Source organism: Malaclemys terrapin, chromosome 1 (assembly GCF_027887155.1).
Source record: "Malaclemys terrapin pileata isolate rMalTer1 chromosome 1, rMalTer1.hap1, whole genome shotgun sequence".
Classification (NCBI taxonomy): Eukaryota; Metazoa; Chordata; order Testudines; family Emydidae; genus Malaclemys; species Malaclemys terrapin.
This window is the reverse complement of record NC_071505.1, coordinates 317,859,048-317,876,618: the sequence shown is the minus strand read 5'-3', so window position 1 is coordinate 317,876,618 and position 17,571 is coordinate 317,859,048. Positions and strand designations below refer to the sequence as shown.

The 17,571-nt window shown below is 40.5% G+C and overlaps 1 protein-coding gene across 6 annotated transcripts in view; it reads left to right on the top strand.

The window, feature by feature from the left end:
- The window catches only part of GRIA4 (glutamate ionotropic receptor AMPA type subunit 4), a 293,300-nt gene that overhangs the window by 190,885 nt on the left and 84,844 nt on the right, over positions 1-17,571 (top strand). For all 6 annotated transcript variants that reach the window (XM_054015559.1, XM_054015560.1, XM_054015561.1 and 3 more), the window contains exons 5-8: positions 7,787-7,840; positions 9,907-10,065; positions 11,553-11,720; positions 13,763-13,867. In XM_054015559.1, the coding sequence (XP_053871534.1) occupies positions 7,787-7,840; positions 9,907-10,065; positions 11,553-11,720; positions 13,763-13,867 (486 nt within the window). The remainder of the gene's footprint in view (positions 1-7,786; positions 7,841-9,906; positions 10,066-11,552; positions 11,721-13,762; positions 13,868-17,571) is intronic.

Sequence of the window (17,571 nt, the reverse complement as noted above, 5' to 3'; positions counted from 1 at the left end):
AGCGCTCCTGCCAACAATGTGCTGTTCACACTGCCAGTTGTCATGGCAAAACTTTTGTCTTTCGGGGCGGGGGACGTTAACACCTCTGAAAGACAAAAGTTTTGTCATTCAGTTGCCAGTGTAGACATAGCCTCATGCCTTTACATTCAAGTCAGTTGCATAAAGAGGATCCCTGTACCCCTTAGCACCGGCTAATCTAGTGTCTCCCCTTCTCATATTTTCATGCACAGCCTACCCACTAGCCTGGAAAATGGGCTCTCAGATTGACTCTGCACAAATAGGACTGCAAAGCAGCTCACTGGTCAAAGTTCTTGGCACCTGAACAGTTCTCCCTGCACTGTTCTGGTAACTGCACCACTCCTGTCAGCTGCCTCTGTGCTACAATAGCAGCTGGCTGTGCTTAGTTCCCAAGGAAGGCTGTGGATTTGGGGGATTCTTCAACAGGTTTCTTTCCTCTCTCTCTCTCCTTCTTCTTCTTCTTTCTTCCCCAGCAGCGTAGACACCTGGATTGTAGCAGGGTGAAACTGAGAACAGCCAGTGCAGCAATCCCTTTGGAAGCCCATCACTAAGCCCTCTGGGGAAGGGACCTTCCTCCCTCCCCCACCACTGCCTGTGGTCAGCAATGAATTGGGAAAGGCCCCTCTGGCCTTCCTCGTTTTCTGTGAAATGTTTGAAATTTCTCATTAAGTTTTGCACATTGGATATTTCATCCATGTCTAGATGTGATGTAATGGTGCAGCAACACGGACAAGCTTAAACTACACCAGTAATACGAAAGCACATTGTCACAGCACTGCATAGCTAACGAGTTTTGGACCCTAACAGAGGGTAGTTTCTTGAAGGAAAGAGAATGAGTGGGCAGCGCAGCAGACAGACAAAGGATTAATAAATTAACCTAATCTACCTTTATTTACAAATACACATTTTCCACAGATGGGCTTGGAACAGAAATGAGTTCAAGTAGCAAAAGCAGCAGAAAGTGGCAACCTGCCAGGGTGTTTCTTACTCATGCCTTCTGAGGCAATTCTGAGGGTTTTTTATTCCAGCACAGCCAGGTGTTTTTTCTGCACAACTCTGACTACTCTGTTTATAGCAGTGGTGGGCTCTATATTTGAAGTTCCTCTCTTCTGTGCTTAGTCAGGTGCTTTCAGTTACCACGTACTGTGGATGTGTAGTGCCACCCATGCTTGGGCTGTGCCACTGCTTTGCAATAGAGAAGGAAACCCACTTACTTGCTAACAGCCCATTGCTTATCTGTCTGTTGCTTCCTTTAACTTCCTCTTCAATGATGTTAGGGCAGGGGTGGGCAAACAATGGCCCAGGGGCCGCATCCAGCCCTCCAGGCGTTTTCATCTGGCCCTTGAGCTCCCACCAGGGAGCGGGGTCTGGGGCTTGCCCTGTTCTGGCGCTCCAGCCGGGGAGCGGGGTTGGGGGTTTGCCCCACTCTGTGTGGCTCCTGAAAGCAGTGGTATGGCCCTCATCCTGCTTCTATGTGTAGGGGCAACCAGGGGGCTCCGCATGCAGCCCCCACCCCAAGCACCGCCTCTGCAGCTCCCATTGGTCGAGAACCATGGCCAGTGGGCGCTACAGGGGTGGCACCTATGGATGGGGCAGCATGCAGAGCTGCCTGGCCGCACCTCCATGTAGGAGCTGGATGGGGGACGTGCCGCTGCTTCTGGGAGCTGCTTGAGGTAAGCGCTGCCTGGAGCCTGCACCCCTGACCCCCTCCCGCGCCCCAACCCCCTGCCCCAGCCATGATCCCCCTCTTGCCCTCAAACCCGTTGGTCCCAGACAAGAGCACCCTCCTGCACCCCCAACCCCTCATCTCCAGCCCCACCCCAGAGTCCACACCCCCAGCTGGAGCCCTTACCCCCTCCCGCCCCCAACCCCCAATTTTGTGAGCATTCATGGCCCGCCATACAATTTCCATACCCAGATATGGCCCTCGGGCCAAAAAGTTTGCCCACCCCGTGTTAGGGCATCTGTACTATAAATCTCTACCACTCCCTCAAACAAGAACATCCCCATCAACTTTCTTAAGGACTTGCTGTGGAAGGTAAGCTAGTTTCTCAATGGCTTTTTTATGGGTTCTGAGTGGCTTTGTAAAAGATTTATCCCAGCTTCATACACTGTATAAATTCTCATCTCTTATGTGGTTTATATTGTTTCCCCTTCTGCCACAATATTTCTGTTCAAGTCTCAATCTTTTATCTTTTACAAGCCTCCACACCTTTTACAATGTATTACACAGGCCTCGCTTTATTGTGTGGCTTCTTTTTCTTAGGCCAGCGGATTGTCACACTATCCTGAAAGGGAAAGCGGCTGTAAAATTCCCATTTGTTATGCACAGCTTTAGCTTTTAGCAGGTGTTTAACTTAAAATAAGGCCTTTTCATTCCAGTGGCACTGACTCCCAGTCTTCTGGAAACCAAAATGAGCAGGAAGTTTCAAGCTGTAATAGTGAGGCATTATTTTTAAATGAGATGTGTTATATTCATTCATTTTGTGGTATTAAAGAGGGAAGGCTGACTCAGAGGGCCTGATTGCTTATGGAAATCAGAACTGGCTGAACTGAAGTCAGTGGAATTTCCACTAGTGCAAGTGAGAGGAGAATCAGAGCCCAAAGCTGCTAACGCTGTCATGGCTCTATCTTCTTTTGATTAAATCCGTTTCTGAATTTCCAAATAGGGTTGCCAATAGTCCTGTATTACAAAGGATGTCCCTTACTTAAATAGAAAATTGCCTGTCCCATACAAAATCAGTATGGGATGCCTTTTATCCCATATTTCAACAGCAGGGGGGCAGTATTCACAGGTGCACAGGGAAAGCAGATGGGGCCACACTCAAGTGCCAGGGTCAAGAGGGGAGTGGAAAGCTGCACCCCCGTGAGTACTAGCCCACTACTGGACAGGACCCCCTGCTGAGTCCAGCCCTCGAGGGCAGCCCAGTCTGCTTTCCCAGCACAGGCTCTGTCTGGCAGGGTAAATGGATGGGGCTGTGTGCCTGGGAGCTGTACTGAAGTGCCAGGATCAGGAAGGGGCGCTGTGTAGCAGGGGTGTAGCCTCCCTGCTCACAGAGTGTCTGCCAATGTCCCCCACAGGGGGCACAGCACCGCAACAGGCAAAGACCAGCAACTGCAGCCTCCAACTCGGCTCCTGGTGCCCCTGCAGAACCTGAACAAGAGTCGTAGAGGCTGCTGGCCCAGCACCTGAGGCCCTGGGTTCTCTGCAGCATCCAGAGCTGGAGAGAGAGAAACCCTAGGAAGCATGGGGTCGGGGGGAGAAGGGACTTACCCTCAGAGGTTCAAGTCAAGATTGGGTACATCTGAGCTCTGTCCTGTAGTTTTTAAATACAATGTTGGCAACCCTATTTCCAAGCAAGACTCCCAGAACTGTTGTTGAGCTAATATTAAAGAGTCATGTTAAACACATTGTGTAAAAACCAGGCAGTGCAGAGTTAAGACTGAAAAGCTAGATCTGATACTTACCTCACTTACATCACTTTTATGTCACTCTCACTCCATTGGCTTACATGAAGTTACTCTTGACTTACACTAGTACACAGGAGATCAAAATCAGATTATCTATTCTTAAATTGAATATATTAGATCATCAGTTAAAGACCTATCCAGTATTCTGTTCTTTTTAGGTTCTCATGCCTAAGATACTTACATGCATTGTAGTAGGTTATTGATAGAGTTTTATGCATTATCTCTAAATGTTTGTCCTTTTGTAGGATTGAGTCAGGATTCTGAGATAATAATGAATTCAGTTCAATGTGGTTTAATCTTTCTCTTCAGTGCATTCATATAAATGAGGAAAGAAGACAGAATAAACTGTAATAGAAATTATGGAGTTTTTACAATAGACTATTACCATTTTTAAGGATACATAAAGATATTTTCATGTAAAATCTCTCTCTCTCTCTCTCTCTCTCTCTCTCTAAGAATTGGAAAAAATCCTGCATTGCTACTTGGGCATGGATTTGATGATCTCTTGGGCTTTTTTGTATTTCTAATTCATTTCACTCTGCTGTAGTATTTAGTAGAATCAAGTGTTCACAGTGAATGATGTGCTGAATGAATTTTGCCTCATTTTCTGCTCATAAGTTGTTTGGGAGCCGCTTACCCTTTTTTTATTTATTCATTATTCAGAATTGTTTATTTTATTTATTTATGAATTTGTTTGGATTTAAATACAACAGCATGACAGAACTCCAATTCTAGGCTTTAGATACCCTTATTAATTTTAAAAATGCAAAATTGATATCATGACCAAAGCAAAATAGTGGCGTGTTTTGGCCTGCTGTCCTTCCCACTCTAGACCAACGTAACCCACCCATCATTTTCCTCCCTAAACTCTCTCTAAGCTGCTTCAGCCTTTTCTAAATGCCAACTCCAGCAGAGATTAGTGTCCCTCAAATATCAATACATTCACATTATTTCAGATGAAGAGAAGAAGGATGGTCTTGCGGTTAAGGCTCCTGGCTTGGGACTCAGTTCAATTCCTCGCTCTGCTATAGCCTTTCTGTGTGACTTTAGTCAAGCCACCTAGTCTCTCTGTGCCTCAGTTCCCCATCTGTAAAATGGGGATAATATTCTTTCTCTCACTCTCTATTTATAATGTAAGCTCTTCAGGACAAAGACTATCTTTTACTACGTGTACATACGGTGGGACCCTGATCTCAGTTGTGGCTACCAGCCCCGCCATAATACAAATAAAGTAAAATAATAACTGAGTAAGAAATTAATTTCAAAGTCAAGGGGCCCTTGCAGAAAATGTGCTGTCCTCAGCTCCTTTTATTATATAGGAGGGGCTCCAGTTTGAGTGCCTCCATTGATTTTAGCTGCAGCAATATAGTACGGGGAAAAGGTGGTCCCTCAGATAGTAAGGTCCTCTGTCACGCAGGGTTTCGTAGTCAGAACCAGCCCCTGAAACTCCACCTAGAAGCCAATAGGTAGTCAGTGTAGATTCTGGAGTGCTGGTGTCATATGCTCGTAGTGAGGTATTCCATTAAACAAACATTCTGCTTCCAAATGGCAAATAATTCTATAGATTGTTCATGAGCAGCTCATCATAAACATTTTGAGATTCAAAATCAGAACCATGTTGATTAGTTTTGACTGAACATATAGGTCACATAGCATTGCCTCTTTTCCCCAGTTGGATGAGCATAACTCTTAGAATCTGATTTTTAAGAAGTTCAAAATTTGCATTCCACATATATTTTCCAATATTCACTTAACATTTGCTGTGTCCATAAACAGTTCTGACAGCAAACTTGCATGCTAGAATGTCTGCAGAGATCACATGCCAGAAAGGCACGAACATAACTGAAGCAAATTCAGTTAGAAATTTTACTCCAATATTTGCCATAATATTTTTGCAGGATTTGCTCATTTCTATTATTTTAACAATTTTAGAAATGCTTCTGAAACATATGATCATAAGTGGGTTTATGATGAGCTTGCTTGATTTGACTGCCGCACTGTAATGGCCAGTGAAGTCTGTGCTGTCAAAACTATACAGGGCCAGATTCTCAGCTCGGGGAAATTGTCATCACTCCACTTATCTCAATGGAGCTATAACATTTTACACCAGTTGAGGATCTGGCCCACAGTTTTTAACATGTCATTTGCCTTCTATGTCAAGTTAGTCTCTTTCTCAAAAAGTGGACATTTCACGCAAACGATGCTTCACAAATTATTTAACACAGGATTTTGCAACCTATATCAATTTCTTTGCACTTTGGAGGTGTACGTATACCTGTCTTATGAGTATTACTGATGGGAGTATAGATATAATGGCAGATAACTGGTGTAAGGGACGGCAGCTGCATTGAAGCCAATGGAGTTGCAAGTTACTTATTCCAACAGTGAATTTGGTGAACTCGTATGCACATTGGACAATGCTATGATGACAGGCTTCTGCATATGTGCAGTAGGCTGTTTATAAGGACTTGATTTGATTAACTGAAATGAAGGCGAGTTTAACCACTGACTTTAAAGGGAGCCTTATTGGACTGCAGATGAGTGCTCAGTTTACATTATGAACAGTCAACCTGACACATGTTGTTTTAAAAAAACGAATCTGATTTTAATAATTGGAACAAAAGGAGCATTAGAAGCCAGTAGTGTTTTGGCAGTTAGCAGAGGGAAGGAACATAGTTTTCTTGTATACCTTATAACTTAAAAATAGCCAATGTTTTTAAGCTCTCTGGATCACTGATGCCAAATTTCTTGGATTCCTCTATTTTGCTGCACCATGAGAAGGGGATTGGTCTGTTAGAATAACAGTGGGATTAGGAATCAGTCAGTCCCAAATCCTAATCTGGATTTAGACACTGAATTGCTCTGTGTGCTTTGGCAAATCTTTTAATCTCTCGGGCATTTATCCCTCATCTGTAAAATGGGCATATTAATAATTATCTACTGCATGGGAGGATTAGTGCGTGTTTGTTCTGTGCTTTGACCATGGACAGTGCTGTATGAATGCTAAAACTGTAAACTCTTCAGGGCAGGGTCTGTAGCTGAGGAGGTTCAAAGCAACAGAGGGGATTGAGCTTCGCGTCTCTCCTATTAATTATTAAATTCATCCCTCCCCCTCCTGGAAAATTTCAGCCGGTGTATGTTTTCTGTGTGTTTGAATTGCAGCTAAAATGCTTTGGGGAGTTGGGTAAATGAGTAAATGAGAAGAAACAATTAATATGTTTGAGCCTAAAGCATCGTTTTTATAATGGAGTTGTGAAAGCCCTAAATAAGAGTTAAGAGGACTCTATTGTTGCTGAATAAAAAAATGCATGTTGCAGGTGTTGCTATAGTAAACCTTTAGTAAAAACAGCTTTCACTTTAAAATTAAGCCATTAACATCTGTCATGCTCTGCAGCTAAATATATTCACTCTTAGCTATTCTAGTAAATAATCCGGGATCCACATAGCAAATGCCATCGGAGTTGTCACTAATTATTTTGAGTATTGGCCAAGGGTTGATTTGGGTAGAGAATTATTTTCTTACCCGCAGTGCTGGTCCTTCCAAGTCAAGGCTGTGACAGTTGGCAGCCGGGGGGTAATTTGCACTGCTTCACTCAGTTCTGTATCATTTCTCTCTGTGGACCAAATACTCCAGGTTAGTTTGGGCTTAGCCCTTATGCGTGTGTACAGAGGGGTGGGTGGAACAATCAAGGAGTCCCCTGCCGCCTGTGAAAGGACCTGTTGCAATTGCAGCTGATCCCCAAAATGAGCAGAAAGAGCTCAGAGCTGAGTGTGAGCCACACCACCTAGCACTCAATTCTTATTTAGTTTTCACTCACGCAAGCTACCGTTATCTTCACCTTCCTGGGTCAGGACTGAATAAAGTACTTGACCCTGTAAAAACAGAGAACTTCTGTCCCAAACGCCCAAAATGTACCATGTTCCCCAAGCATGGAAAATAAAAATAAAAAACCAGCCTTTAGTCTTTCATGGTATCATATGACCTCCGGTGTCTGGATATGTATACTGCAGGCAATTACTACACTTGCTAGAATAATATACTGCAGCAACATGTTCAATCATATGGAATGCATTCAGATTGCAGAATTGTCCATTAATTATTTTAGCTATTTGCATTTTAGCAGGTTCTAATGATTAGGCATTAGGAAAATTATAGCTACCTCAATCACTTTCATGGGGGAATGGGGGAATCTCAACATTATGGCGCTAAAATTACATTTCTCATAATCATATGATGATTAATGCTCAGTTAAAGCAGTACAATAAGATATAGTTTGCTCTTTCTTTCCCCCCACAGATTGTGAGTGTTGGAAAGCATGTTAAAGGCTACCATTACATCATTGCAAACCTGGTAAGATCCTTTTGTATAATTATGTCAGTGGTTTACAAGTAAAACACTCAACTGTGCTGTGGAGCTATAACACTACACACGAAGTTTGCTATTTGTAACCAATATACAATTTACCATAATAGGTTCTGTGCAATGTACTGAAGAATGTGCATTTTTTGTTTTGACTGCTGCCATTTGCATAACAGAAAGCCCAATTTTGCCTTAAGATACATTCCATTAAAATCATTACAGGATTAAGGGGCTGCCTTGGTATAACGTAGCACAGAGTTTGATCTATATATAATAGTACACTATCATTTTGTACTCATTTTTATGTATTACTAGAATAACAAGGTTCAACATAACTTCTTCACATCCTTCAGGGTAGCATATGTTTTGCTGTAGTAAGATAAGCTACTTCCAGTAGTATTACTGATTCAGTATTTTCCCTCTAAATCCACATTATACATTTGCGCAAAGAGTGTTCAAAGAGGAAAGGAAATGAGTAAATTAAATATTTAATTATTAAAGCAATCTCTTTGTTTAAACTAAACATCCTCATGCAGAGAATATAGATTCTGGTTCTGAAATACATTTTTGTTTGCTTGTTTTCTTACTCTTCTCACACTTAAAGAATTTGAGCTGACAAAATACTCTGTTGTGCTGCACTGTACTTACAGCTTCAGTTAAAAAAAAATTAAGTTTTTTTCAGACCTTCAGCTTTCAAAACAAGATAAGTCAGTCCTCTCCGGGCTCTTGCCAATTAGACTTTTGGCACCTCAAATGTATATAATTCTTCAAATTATTTTTCCTATGTAAGATGGTTAGAGGAGAATTGAATTGTTCAGTGGATTGATAATGGGATATGAACTGAAGCTTATTCCCCTCTGGGTTACATGTGAAAGTGACTGGAAGCTGCAGGTATCTGGGGTGGCTGTTCAGTAGCCTGTGTAAAATGAGTTGATGATCTGACACCTTTCACATGCACTAAAATTCTCTTTAAGAGCTTGATCCAATGCCTTTAAAGAGGGTCTATCTATTCACTTTAGTTGGCACTGGGTCAGGTCCTCAGAAAACTTTTTCTAAATCTTGCTTTTTAAGTGCAATGTAATAACACTACTTGGAATAAATTAAAATTTGCCAAAGCAGTAGAAGTTTAAAAAAAATTGAGATGTTTCAGTGGTAGTTTGGTTGGGAAAGGAAGACTTGTGGGGGGTGGTATTTTGTGTTGGTCAGTTGGCTAGTTTGATATTTTTGCATTCCTAAAGTGAAATTAATCCCTAAAAGCACCTTTTATTAAAGGGGTTGGATTTATACTCACTGAACAAATTAACCATAGAAACACATCATTATGGATGTGCCTATAATTTAATTTTTCTTTCTATGTTGACATTGAGGTTTAATATAAACCTCAAATACAAAAGAGGAAATGGTTTTCTGATGTCTACAGTTAAAACTTCATAGTAGGCTTGGTTCTGATGTCACTTACATTGGTTTTACACTGGCAGGCAGACCTACAAACTGTACATATAAATTCTGATATCCCATGACACCATTATATATGTTGGATCACTCATCTATCTTCAGTTTGAACAATTGGTCTCAGACAGTTTATACTTACAAAATAGTGTCTCCTTCACTCTGCAATATCACCTTGAACAATGGGCATAATGGATTAGGCCTCAATCCAATACCCATTGAGGTAGTTTGGAGTCTTTCCTTTGACTTTAATAGAGACTGGATCAGCCCCTTAATATTCTGAAATTGCTTTGCAAACATGATGATCTGAATTTGTCTTCTCAAACATTGTCCATCATTCCCAGTAATGCCTTTTCCAACTGTTGATACATATCTATTGCATTTGAACAGTGATCTGGTAATTTAAATTCACCTTTTTTTTTATCATTCAAAGTAACATTATGTGCTAAGACTGAAGTTTCTTCCCAGGTTTTAAGCCTTTACTTGTCTTAGAAATCTATTTACCTATTTTCTCTCTGTCTGTTCATTTATGCTCACTTGCTAACCTAAAACACGTCTGGCGCAGAACAATGTGCTAGGGCAAACAAAATGTTAAATTGATTTTCTAGGGATTCAAAGATATTTCTTTGGAGAGGTTTATGCATGGAGGAGCCAATGTAACAGGATTTCAGTTAGTAGATTTCAGTACTCCTATGGTAACTAAACTCATGCAGCGCTGGAAGAAGCTGGATCAGAGAGAATACCCGGGATCTGACAGCCCTCCAAAGGTACTTGTTAATTTTACATGCTACCAAGGATTTCATTCAAACATTTTAACTTATAATTCACATAACTGAGTTCATGAATAAATGCTTTGTTTCATAATATTGAGCTATAGCACAAGATATGTGACCTCACAAATACTGATAACTAATTAAACTCAGCATTGCAATTATCTGATAGAAATATGAACTGCTACAACTTTTACATCTTCTGTCACTTATTCTCCAATTAACCCCCTTAATGACAAGAAATAGAAATCAAAAGTTTATTTAAAACTGACATCCTAACTCCAACCAATCTTTCATGTTAGCCTTATCATATTATATGCACATTGAACTCATAAATTTCCAGGCAGCAAGCTGTCTTCTGAATCTGAGATATAATAATAATTAATATATCATCCCTATGTTGTTGACTATCTGGAAATTACACCCTACGATAATCCTGGTGTAATGCTTACAAGTAGTTAGGATCTTACAGTGCAACGGCATGCCTTTCTGGTTCTTATCTGTCCTGTCCAATACACGTATCAAAATCTGGCTTCTTCTACAGACCTAACATTTTCTTGACATGCAAGCCACAACTTGGCTGTAAAGATGAGTGCCTTAGAATTAATTTATTATTAATAGTAATAAGTTGTATTATGGTGGTGTCTAGAGATCTGATAGGGATTGGGACTCCATTGTGCTAGGCACTGTACAAACACATAATAAGAGATAACCCCTGTACCAAAGAGTTTACGACCTAAACAGACAAGATAAAATGTGGGAGAGGAAACAAAGAAGTGAATTGAGTTACCCAAAGTCACAGAGCAGATCAGTCTCCTGACTCTCAGCCCAGTGCCTTATCCACTAGACTACCCTGCCTTTGAGCATCTGTGTACTTTTCACCTGTGTCTTCAAACTAACAGCTGCTGCATACTCGATCTTCCATGTTTTTTGCCTAGAACTGATACTTTCCACTCTGACTTCTCTAGTCTCCTTTATTTCACTATAGCCTATTTTATGAGAGCAACTAAGCAGAAATTTTGCAAATGGAATGAAAAATACTAATCCTGATTACGCTGCAATTTAAGTAACGGGGTTCTCCCACTCTTTCCAGTGCATTTATTCATGATCCTACGCCTGCTCAGTGAACTACCAGTTCTTCTCTCACCTTCAGTAAAGATGGCTCGGCAGGTGTTAGTCTCAAAGGGATAAAATAAATGACAAAAAGTTTGAGAAACAGAGATCATTGTTTTAATTTGTCTCCTGCTATGGTTCCTCAGAGAGATCTTTTGCTGATCTTCTGAAATACAGTTTTAAAGCTGAACTGTTGTAGTATGATCTCAACTCTGAGAGCATGCATTCCTTGCTTAGATGAAACTTCTATTGACTTTGATGGGAGTTTTCTCTCAGGGTGCATAACAGGCTAAAACAGAAATATATCTAAGTCTAAGCTGATTTTCTATAGTCTTGCCACACTGAAATGATGCATTTGACTCCCTGTTTAGTACACATCTGCTCTGACCTACGATGGGGTACTTGTGATGGCTGAAACATTCCGTAACCTTAGAAGGCAGAAAATTGATATTTCACGGAGAGGGAATGCTGGGGATTGTCTTGCTAATCCTGCTGCACCATGGGGCCAGGGGATTGATATGGAGAGAACACTCAAACAGGTAAAATTATGCTTAATTCTAGTGACCTTGGTGAATAGTAGATCAATTTGCTAGTTCTGTGATGTGGAAGGTATAACACCCAACAAGGTGTGATGGGCATGTGGGGACGTCTATTTTCAATCACCACTTGAAAGCACCCAGTAATAGTTTGATTGGCTTCACTACTGCTGTTTTAGTTTGTTGGTTGAGAGAGAGGGTAGAGAGCTTCTCAGTTATTCAGATACATCTTTGATCCCTCCATTTGTCAGACAAATTATATTATCAATTAAGCACAAGATCTGTGGCCTGACCACAGAGCAAACACTTTGCCTGGTATATTGAAAACTCCTCTGTTATACTGTAAGAAATGGAATATTCTCTACTGAAGTGCTTAGTTTGCCAACTGCTTTGTGCACTGTAGTCTAGGCATGAAAAGTAATATTCATTTAAAGAAAAAGTAAAGTCCAGGTAATACAAATAGAAGAACGTGTAATTAAATTAATGTCAGAGAGTTGTTTTATTAACCAAACTGGGATGTGGTTTGCATCATCCCAAATGCTTGTAAAGTACTCCCAGTGCAAATCACATAGGTAAAATTATTTAAAAAGAAGATATCCCAGAGCCATTGTTATTGATGTCAGAAGTTTGAATTTCTAATGAATATGAATGCCTAGGAAGTTCCAGATCCCTGTCAAGATGATTTAGCCTTTCTCTCCAAGAGTGGAGATTTTTTTAAAAAAAATCCTACAGTAGAATTTAAATCATTCCAATTGCAAATGAGCAGACTCAACTCAGGAGCAGACACTGAGAAGAAGTGACTTCTGACAGAACTGGCAGCTTTCTGCCTACTAGCAAGGGTTTCAGTCTTGAAGAAGAGTTGGATAAGGCTGAAATGGACAAAGACAGAAGGATCTGATTTAAAATGCACGTCCTGACTCTTATGAAAAGATATTAAACATTTAATGTACTTCAAATATTCTGTGAAGAAAGTGTCCAGATCTATAATATTCTCTAAAGGCATGAAGTCAAGTTTCTATGGTGAAGCTGACATCAGGATCATAAAGTCTGAGTAATGGGTCTATATGGGCTTGATTCTGTTACCGTGGAAGCCAATGGAACACATCCACTGACATCATCAGGATAAGGACCAGAAGCTGTGTGCCTATCGGTGCAGTGCCATAGCACCCACAACCCAGGTGACGAGCCTAGGCTGCAATTCAAGCCATGCCCTCACTGCATCTGCTGCATCAGTCTGTGGGCTGAAATTGCACTCACAGTTCCAGAATCTCACTTGCACATGGTGTTTAGGGCCACGGGGAAAAAAGGAATTATGGATCCCACAGCCTCTCCCCGTCACCCTCTGGACTAAAGGTGTTGAGACATCTCCACTCCAGGCCACCCTCCCCTCACACAGACATACCAGGCTTCTGTAGTACAGAGGGCTTTACTTAGGCTAGGGTTCAGCAACCTTTCAGAAGTGATGTGCCGAGTCTTCATTTATTCACTCTAATTTAAGGTTTTGCATGCCAGTAATATATTTTAACGTTTTTAGAAGGTCTCTTTCTATAAGTCTATAATATATAACTAAATGATTGTTGTATGTAAAGTAAATAAGGTTTTTAAAATGTTTAAGAAGCTTCATTTAAAATTAAATTAAAATGCAGAGCCCACCGGACCAGTGGCCAGGACCCGGGCAGTGTGAGTGCCACTGAAAATCAGCTCACGTGCCACCTTCGGCACACGTGCCATAGGTTGCCTACCCCGACTTAGGCCCCCTGCGGCAGGGTGAATTTCACCCTTGTGAGTATTGTACTTCAGTACACGCATGTCTTAGTATCAAGATTTGAGCTGGAAAAGATTCAAAAGGCCAAGTAAAATATCCTTTTTAGTTAGTTAGTTTGTTTTGGACCAAAGTAATATATTTACAGTATACTGCAGTGAAAATACATGGTCCAAAAGCACAAGACGAATGTGTTCCGTGAGTCATTTAATAATGCCCAGCTACTGTGCAGCAATTGGGTGCAAAAAGCACATGAGGCTGGAATTTCTTTTTTAATTTTTAGGTTCGAATACAAGGGCTGACCGGAAATGTTCAGTTTGATCACTATGGTCGCAGAGTCAACTACACAATGGATGTATTTGAGCTGAAGAGCACAGGCCCTCGTAAGGTACGTGCTGGTCATATCTGTCTGTCTATTGAAATACTAAATAAATAAAGCCATCAAAATAAGGACTTGAGATCTGGGACTAAAAAGCTCTTGTGTCAAATTTTTCCATGGTGTAAGCAGGTGCAATACCACTGATGTCAATGAAGGTGTAGCCACTAGCACCAGCGATGAATTTGGCCCATTATTTTTACAGTCTTTGTTAAATACACACAGTATGTTACAGATTATGTGGTATTGAGGTTTGTGAGGTCTTTTGAGAGTGTAAAGTAAATTTTATAGTAGATACATTTATTCTGTGCAACAATGTAAGAGGAAAATGAACAAAAACAAGGGTGTGTGTATGTGAAAGTTGTTTAATCAGGCATAGTCTAATGAAAAACGGCTTAATGGGGTTTTGTTAGGGTGCCTGGGAAGTGAAGCAGGGTCAACAGTCTGAGTAGTACATGCCTACTGCACCTTATCTGCAGTAAATTATCGACATTTTGCAGTTGTGTTTTTATCTTATAGATGAACATAAACTAGAAATCTTAATTAATATAGGTTTTTTGAGGGTCAGGAGGAAAGGAAGAGAAAAATAATTGCTCCAGCTAATTACATTTGCTTTAAATACAACTGGCCTTATTTTCATCATTATTTTGTATAAACATTTTAAAAGGTCACCATAGACAAGTACACTTTTTTGCATGCCCAGTTGGCATGCGGACAACTCAGGCAAATGCTTGTAGGTATGTGCACATAAATCCTCAAGAGGTGTTGTTCGCATAAAGGAGAGTGCACCCTTGGAAAATATGGGCTTTATACTTTGTAATTCCTTTTGCTTTCTTGCTGAAGCTTGTAAATGTTTCATGAATATAAAATATATAATGAAAAAGAGAAAAGGGTAATTGGGTGCATGCATTCTGTTCCTATTTGGAGTGCCATGTCCCGTTTTATTTGCCAGACCATCCAAAAAATATAGCAGAGTTTGAAAGGGGGCAGAGAGATGAGCCAAAGGTGTATAGTATCAGGGGGTAGCCGTGTTAGTCTGTATCTACAGAAACAACAAAGAGTCTGGTGGCACCTTAAAGACTAACAGATTTATTTGGGCATAAGCTTTCGTGAGTAAAAACCTCACTTCTTCGGATGCATAGACTCTATGCATCCGAAGAAGTGAGGTTTTTACTCACGAAAGCTTATGCCCAAATAAATCTGTTAGTCTTTAAGGTGCCACCAGACTCTTTGTTGTTTCCAAAGGTGTATAGGAGAGTAGCAGCTCGTGAATTAATACTGAGACAAATCAGGAATAAATTAAGTCAAAAGTCCTTCACTGTTAGATACACAGGAATTTTCAGAACAGACATGCTCAGCAAATGATACCCTGATGAATTGTCATTCCCAAAAGACAAACAGTTCAACATCATAGTGATATGGGGGGAAGAGTACTAAACAACAGACCCAGAGCCCAAGCTTTGGTCAAGACAAATTAACTGAAAAGGTATACAGGTAATAGCTATGACCCAAATCAATTTATTAGGCTCCACCTAAACCAAAGTGGATCCAGACTGCTGGCACTAAACATTAAAAAGGTTGTAGAGCAGTTTTTAAACTAGGAGATGGGGGAAAGCCGACTGCTGCAGAGGAGCATGTGGATCGGACAGAGACTTCTCTTAGAGGAGAGTCTATTGATAGAGATTCTCTAGGTTATAGTCAGGAACAGAGGATGGAAGAGGATAATGTAAGGGCCAGATCAGATGAGAAACATTCACATAAAGAATCTGACGCATCAGAAAAGGCAGACAAATAAACAGTGACAAGTTTTTAAAGTGCTTATACACAAATGCTAGAAGTCTAAATAATAAGATGGGTGAACTAGAGTGCCTTGTGATAAAGGAGGATATTGATATAATAGGCATCACAGAAACCTGGTGGACTGAGGACAATCAATGGGACACAATCATTCTGGGGTACAAAATATATCGGAAGGACAGAACAGGTTGTGAAGGGGGGGAAGTGGCACTATATGTGAAGGAAAATGTAGAATCAAATGAAGTAAAAATCTTAAGTGAATCCACATGTTCCATAGAATCTCTAAGAATAGTAATTTCATGCTCTAATAAGAATATAACATTAGGGATCTATTATCGACCACCTGACCAGGACAGTGATAGTGATGATGAAATGCTAAGGGAAATTAGAGAGGCTATCAAAATTAAGAACTCAATAATAGTGGGGGATTTCAATTATCCCCATATTGACTGGGAACATGTCACCTCAGGACGAAATGCAGAGACAAAATTTCTCGATACTTTAAATGACTGCTTCTTGGACCAGCTGGAACAGAAACCCACAAGGGGAGAGGCAACTCTAGATTTAGTCCTGAGTGGAGCGCAGGAGCTGGTCCAAGAGGTAATAATAACTGGACCACTTGGAAATAGTGACCATAATGTAATAACATTCAACATCCCTGTGGTGGGAAGAACATCTCAACAGCCCAACACTGTGGCATTTAATTTCAAAAAGGGGAACTATGCGAAAATGAGGGGGTTAGTTAAACAGAAATTAAAAGATACAGTGACTAAAGTGAAATCCCTGCAAGCTGCATGGGTGCTTTTTTAAAGACACCATAATAGAGACCCAACTTAAATGTATACCCCAAATTAAGAAACACAGTAAAAGAACTAAAAAAGAGCCACCATGGCTTAACAACCATGTAAAAGAAGCAGTGATAGATAAAAAGACTTCCTTTAAAAAGTGGAAATCAAATCCTAGCGAGGTAAATAGAAAGGAACATAAACACTGCCAAATTAAGTGTAAAAATGTAATAAGAAAAGCCAAAGAGGAGTTTGAAGAATGGCTAGCCAAAAACTCCAAAGATAATAACAAAATGTTTTTTAAGTACATCAGAAGCAGGAAGCCTGCTAAACAACCAGTGGGGCCCTCGATGATAGAGATAAAAAAGGAGCGCTTAAAGACGATAAAGTCATTGCGAAGAAACTAAACAAATTCTTTGCTTCAGTCTTCATGGCTGAGGATGTTAGGGAGATTCCCAAACCCTAGCCGGCTTTTGTAGGTGACAAATCTGAGGAACTGTCACAGACTGAAGTGTCACGAGAGCAGGTTTTGGAATTCATTGATAAACTTAACATTAACAAGTCACCGGGACCAGATGGCATTCACCCAAGAGTTCTGAAAGAACTCAAATGTAAAATTGCGGAACTATTAACTAGGGTTTGTAACCTGTCCTTTAAATTGGCTTCTGTACCCAATGACTGGAAGATAGCTAATGTAACGCCAATATTTAAAAAGGGCTCTAGAGGTGATCCCGGCAATTACAGACCGGTAATTCTAACGTCTGTACCGGGCAAATTACTCGAAACAATAGTAAAGAATAAAATTGTTAGACACATAGAAGAACATAAATTGTTGGGCAAAAGTCAGCATGATTTCTGTAAAGGGAAATCATGTCTTACTAATCTATTAGAGTTCTTTGAAGGGCTCAACAAACATGTGGACAAGGGGGATCCAGTGGACATAGTGTACTTAGATTTCCAGAAAGCCTTTGACAAGGTCCCTCACCAAAGGCTCTTACATAAATTAAATTGTCATGGGATAAAAGGGAAGGTCCTTTCATGGATTGAGAACTGGTTAAAAGACAGGGAACAAAGGGTAAGGATAAATAGTAAATTTTCAGAATGGAGAGGGGTAACTAGTGGTGTTCCCCAAGG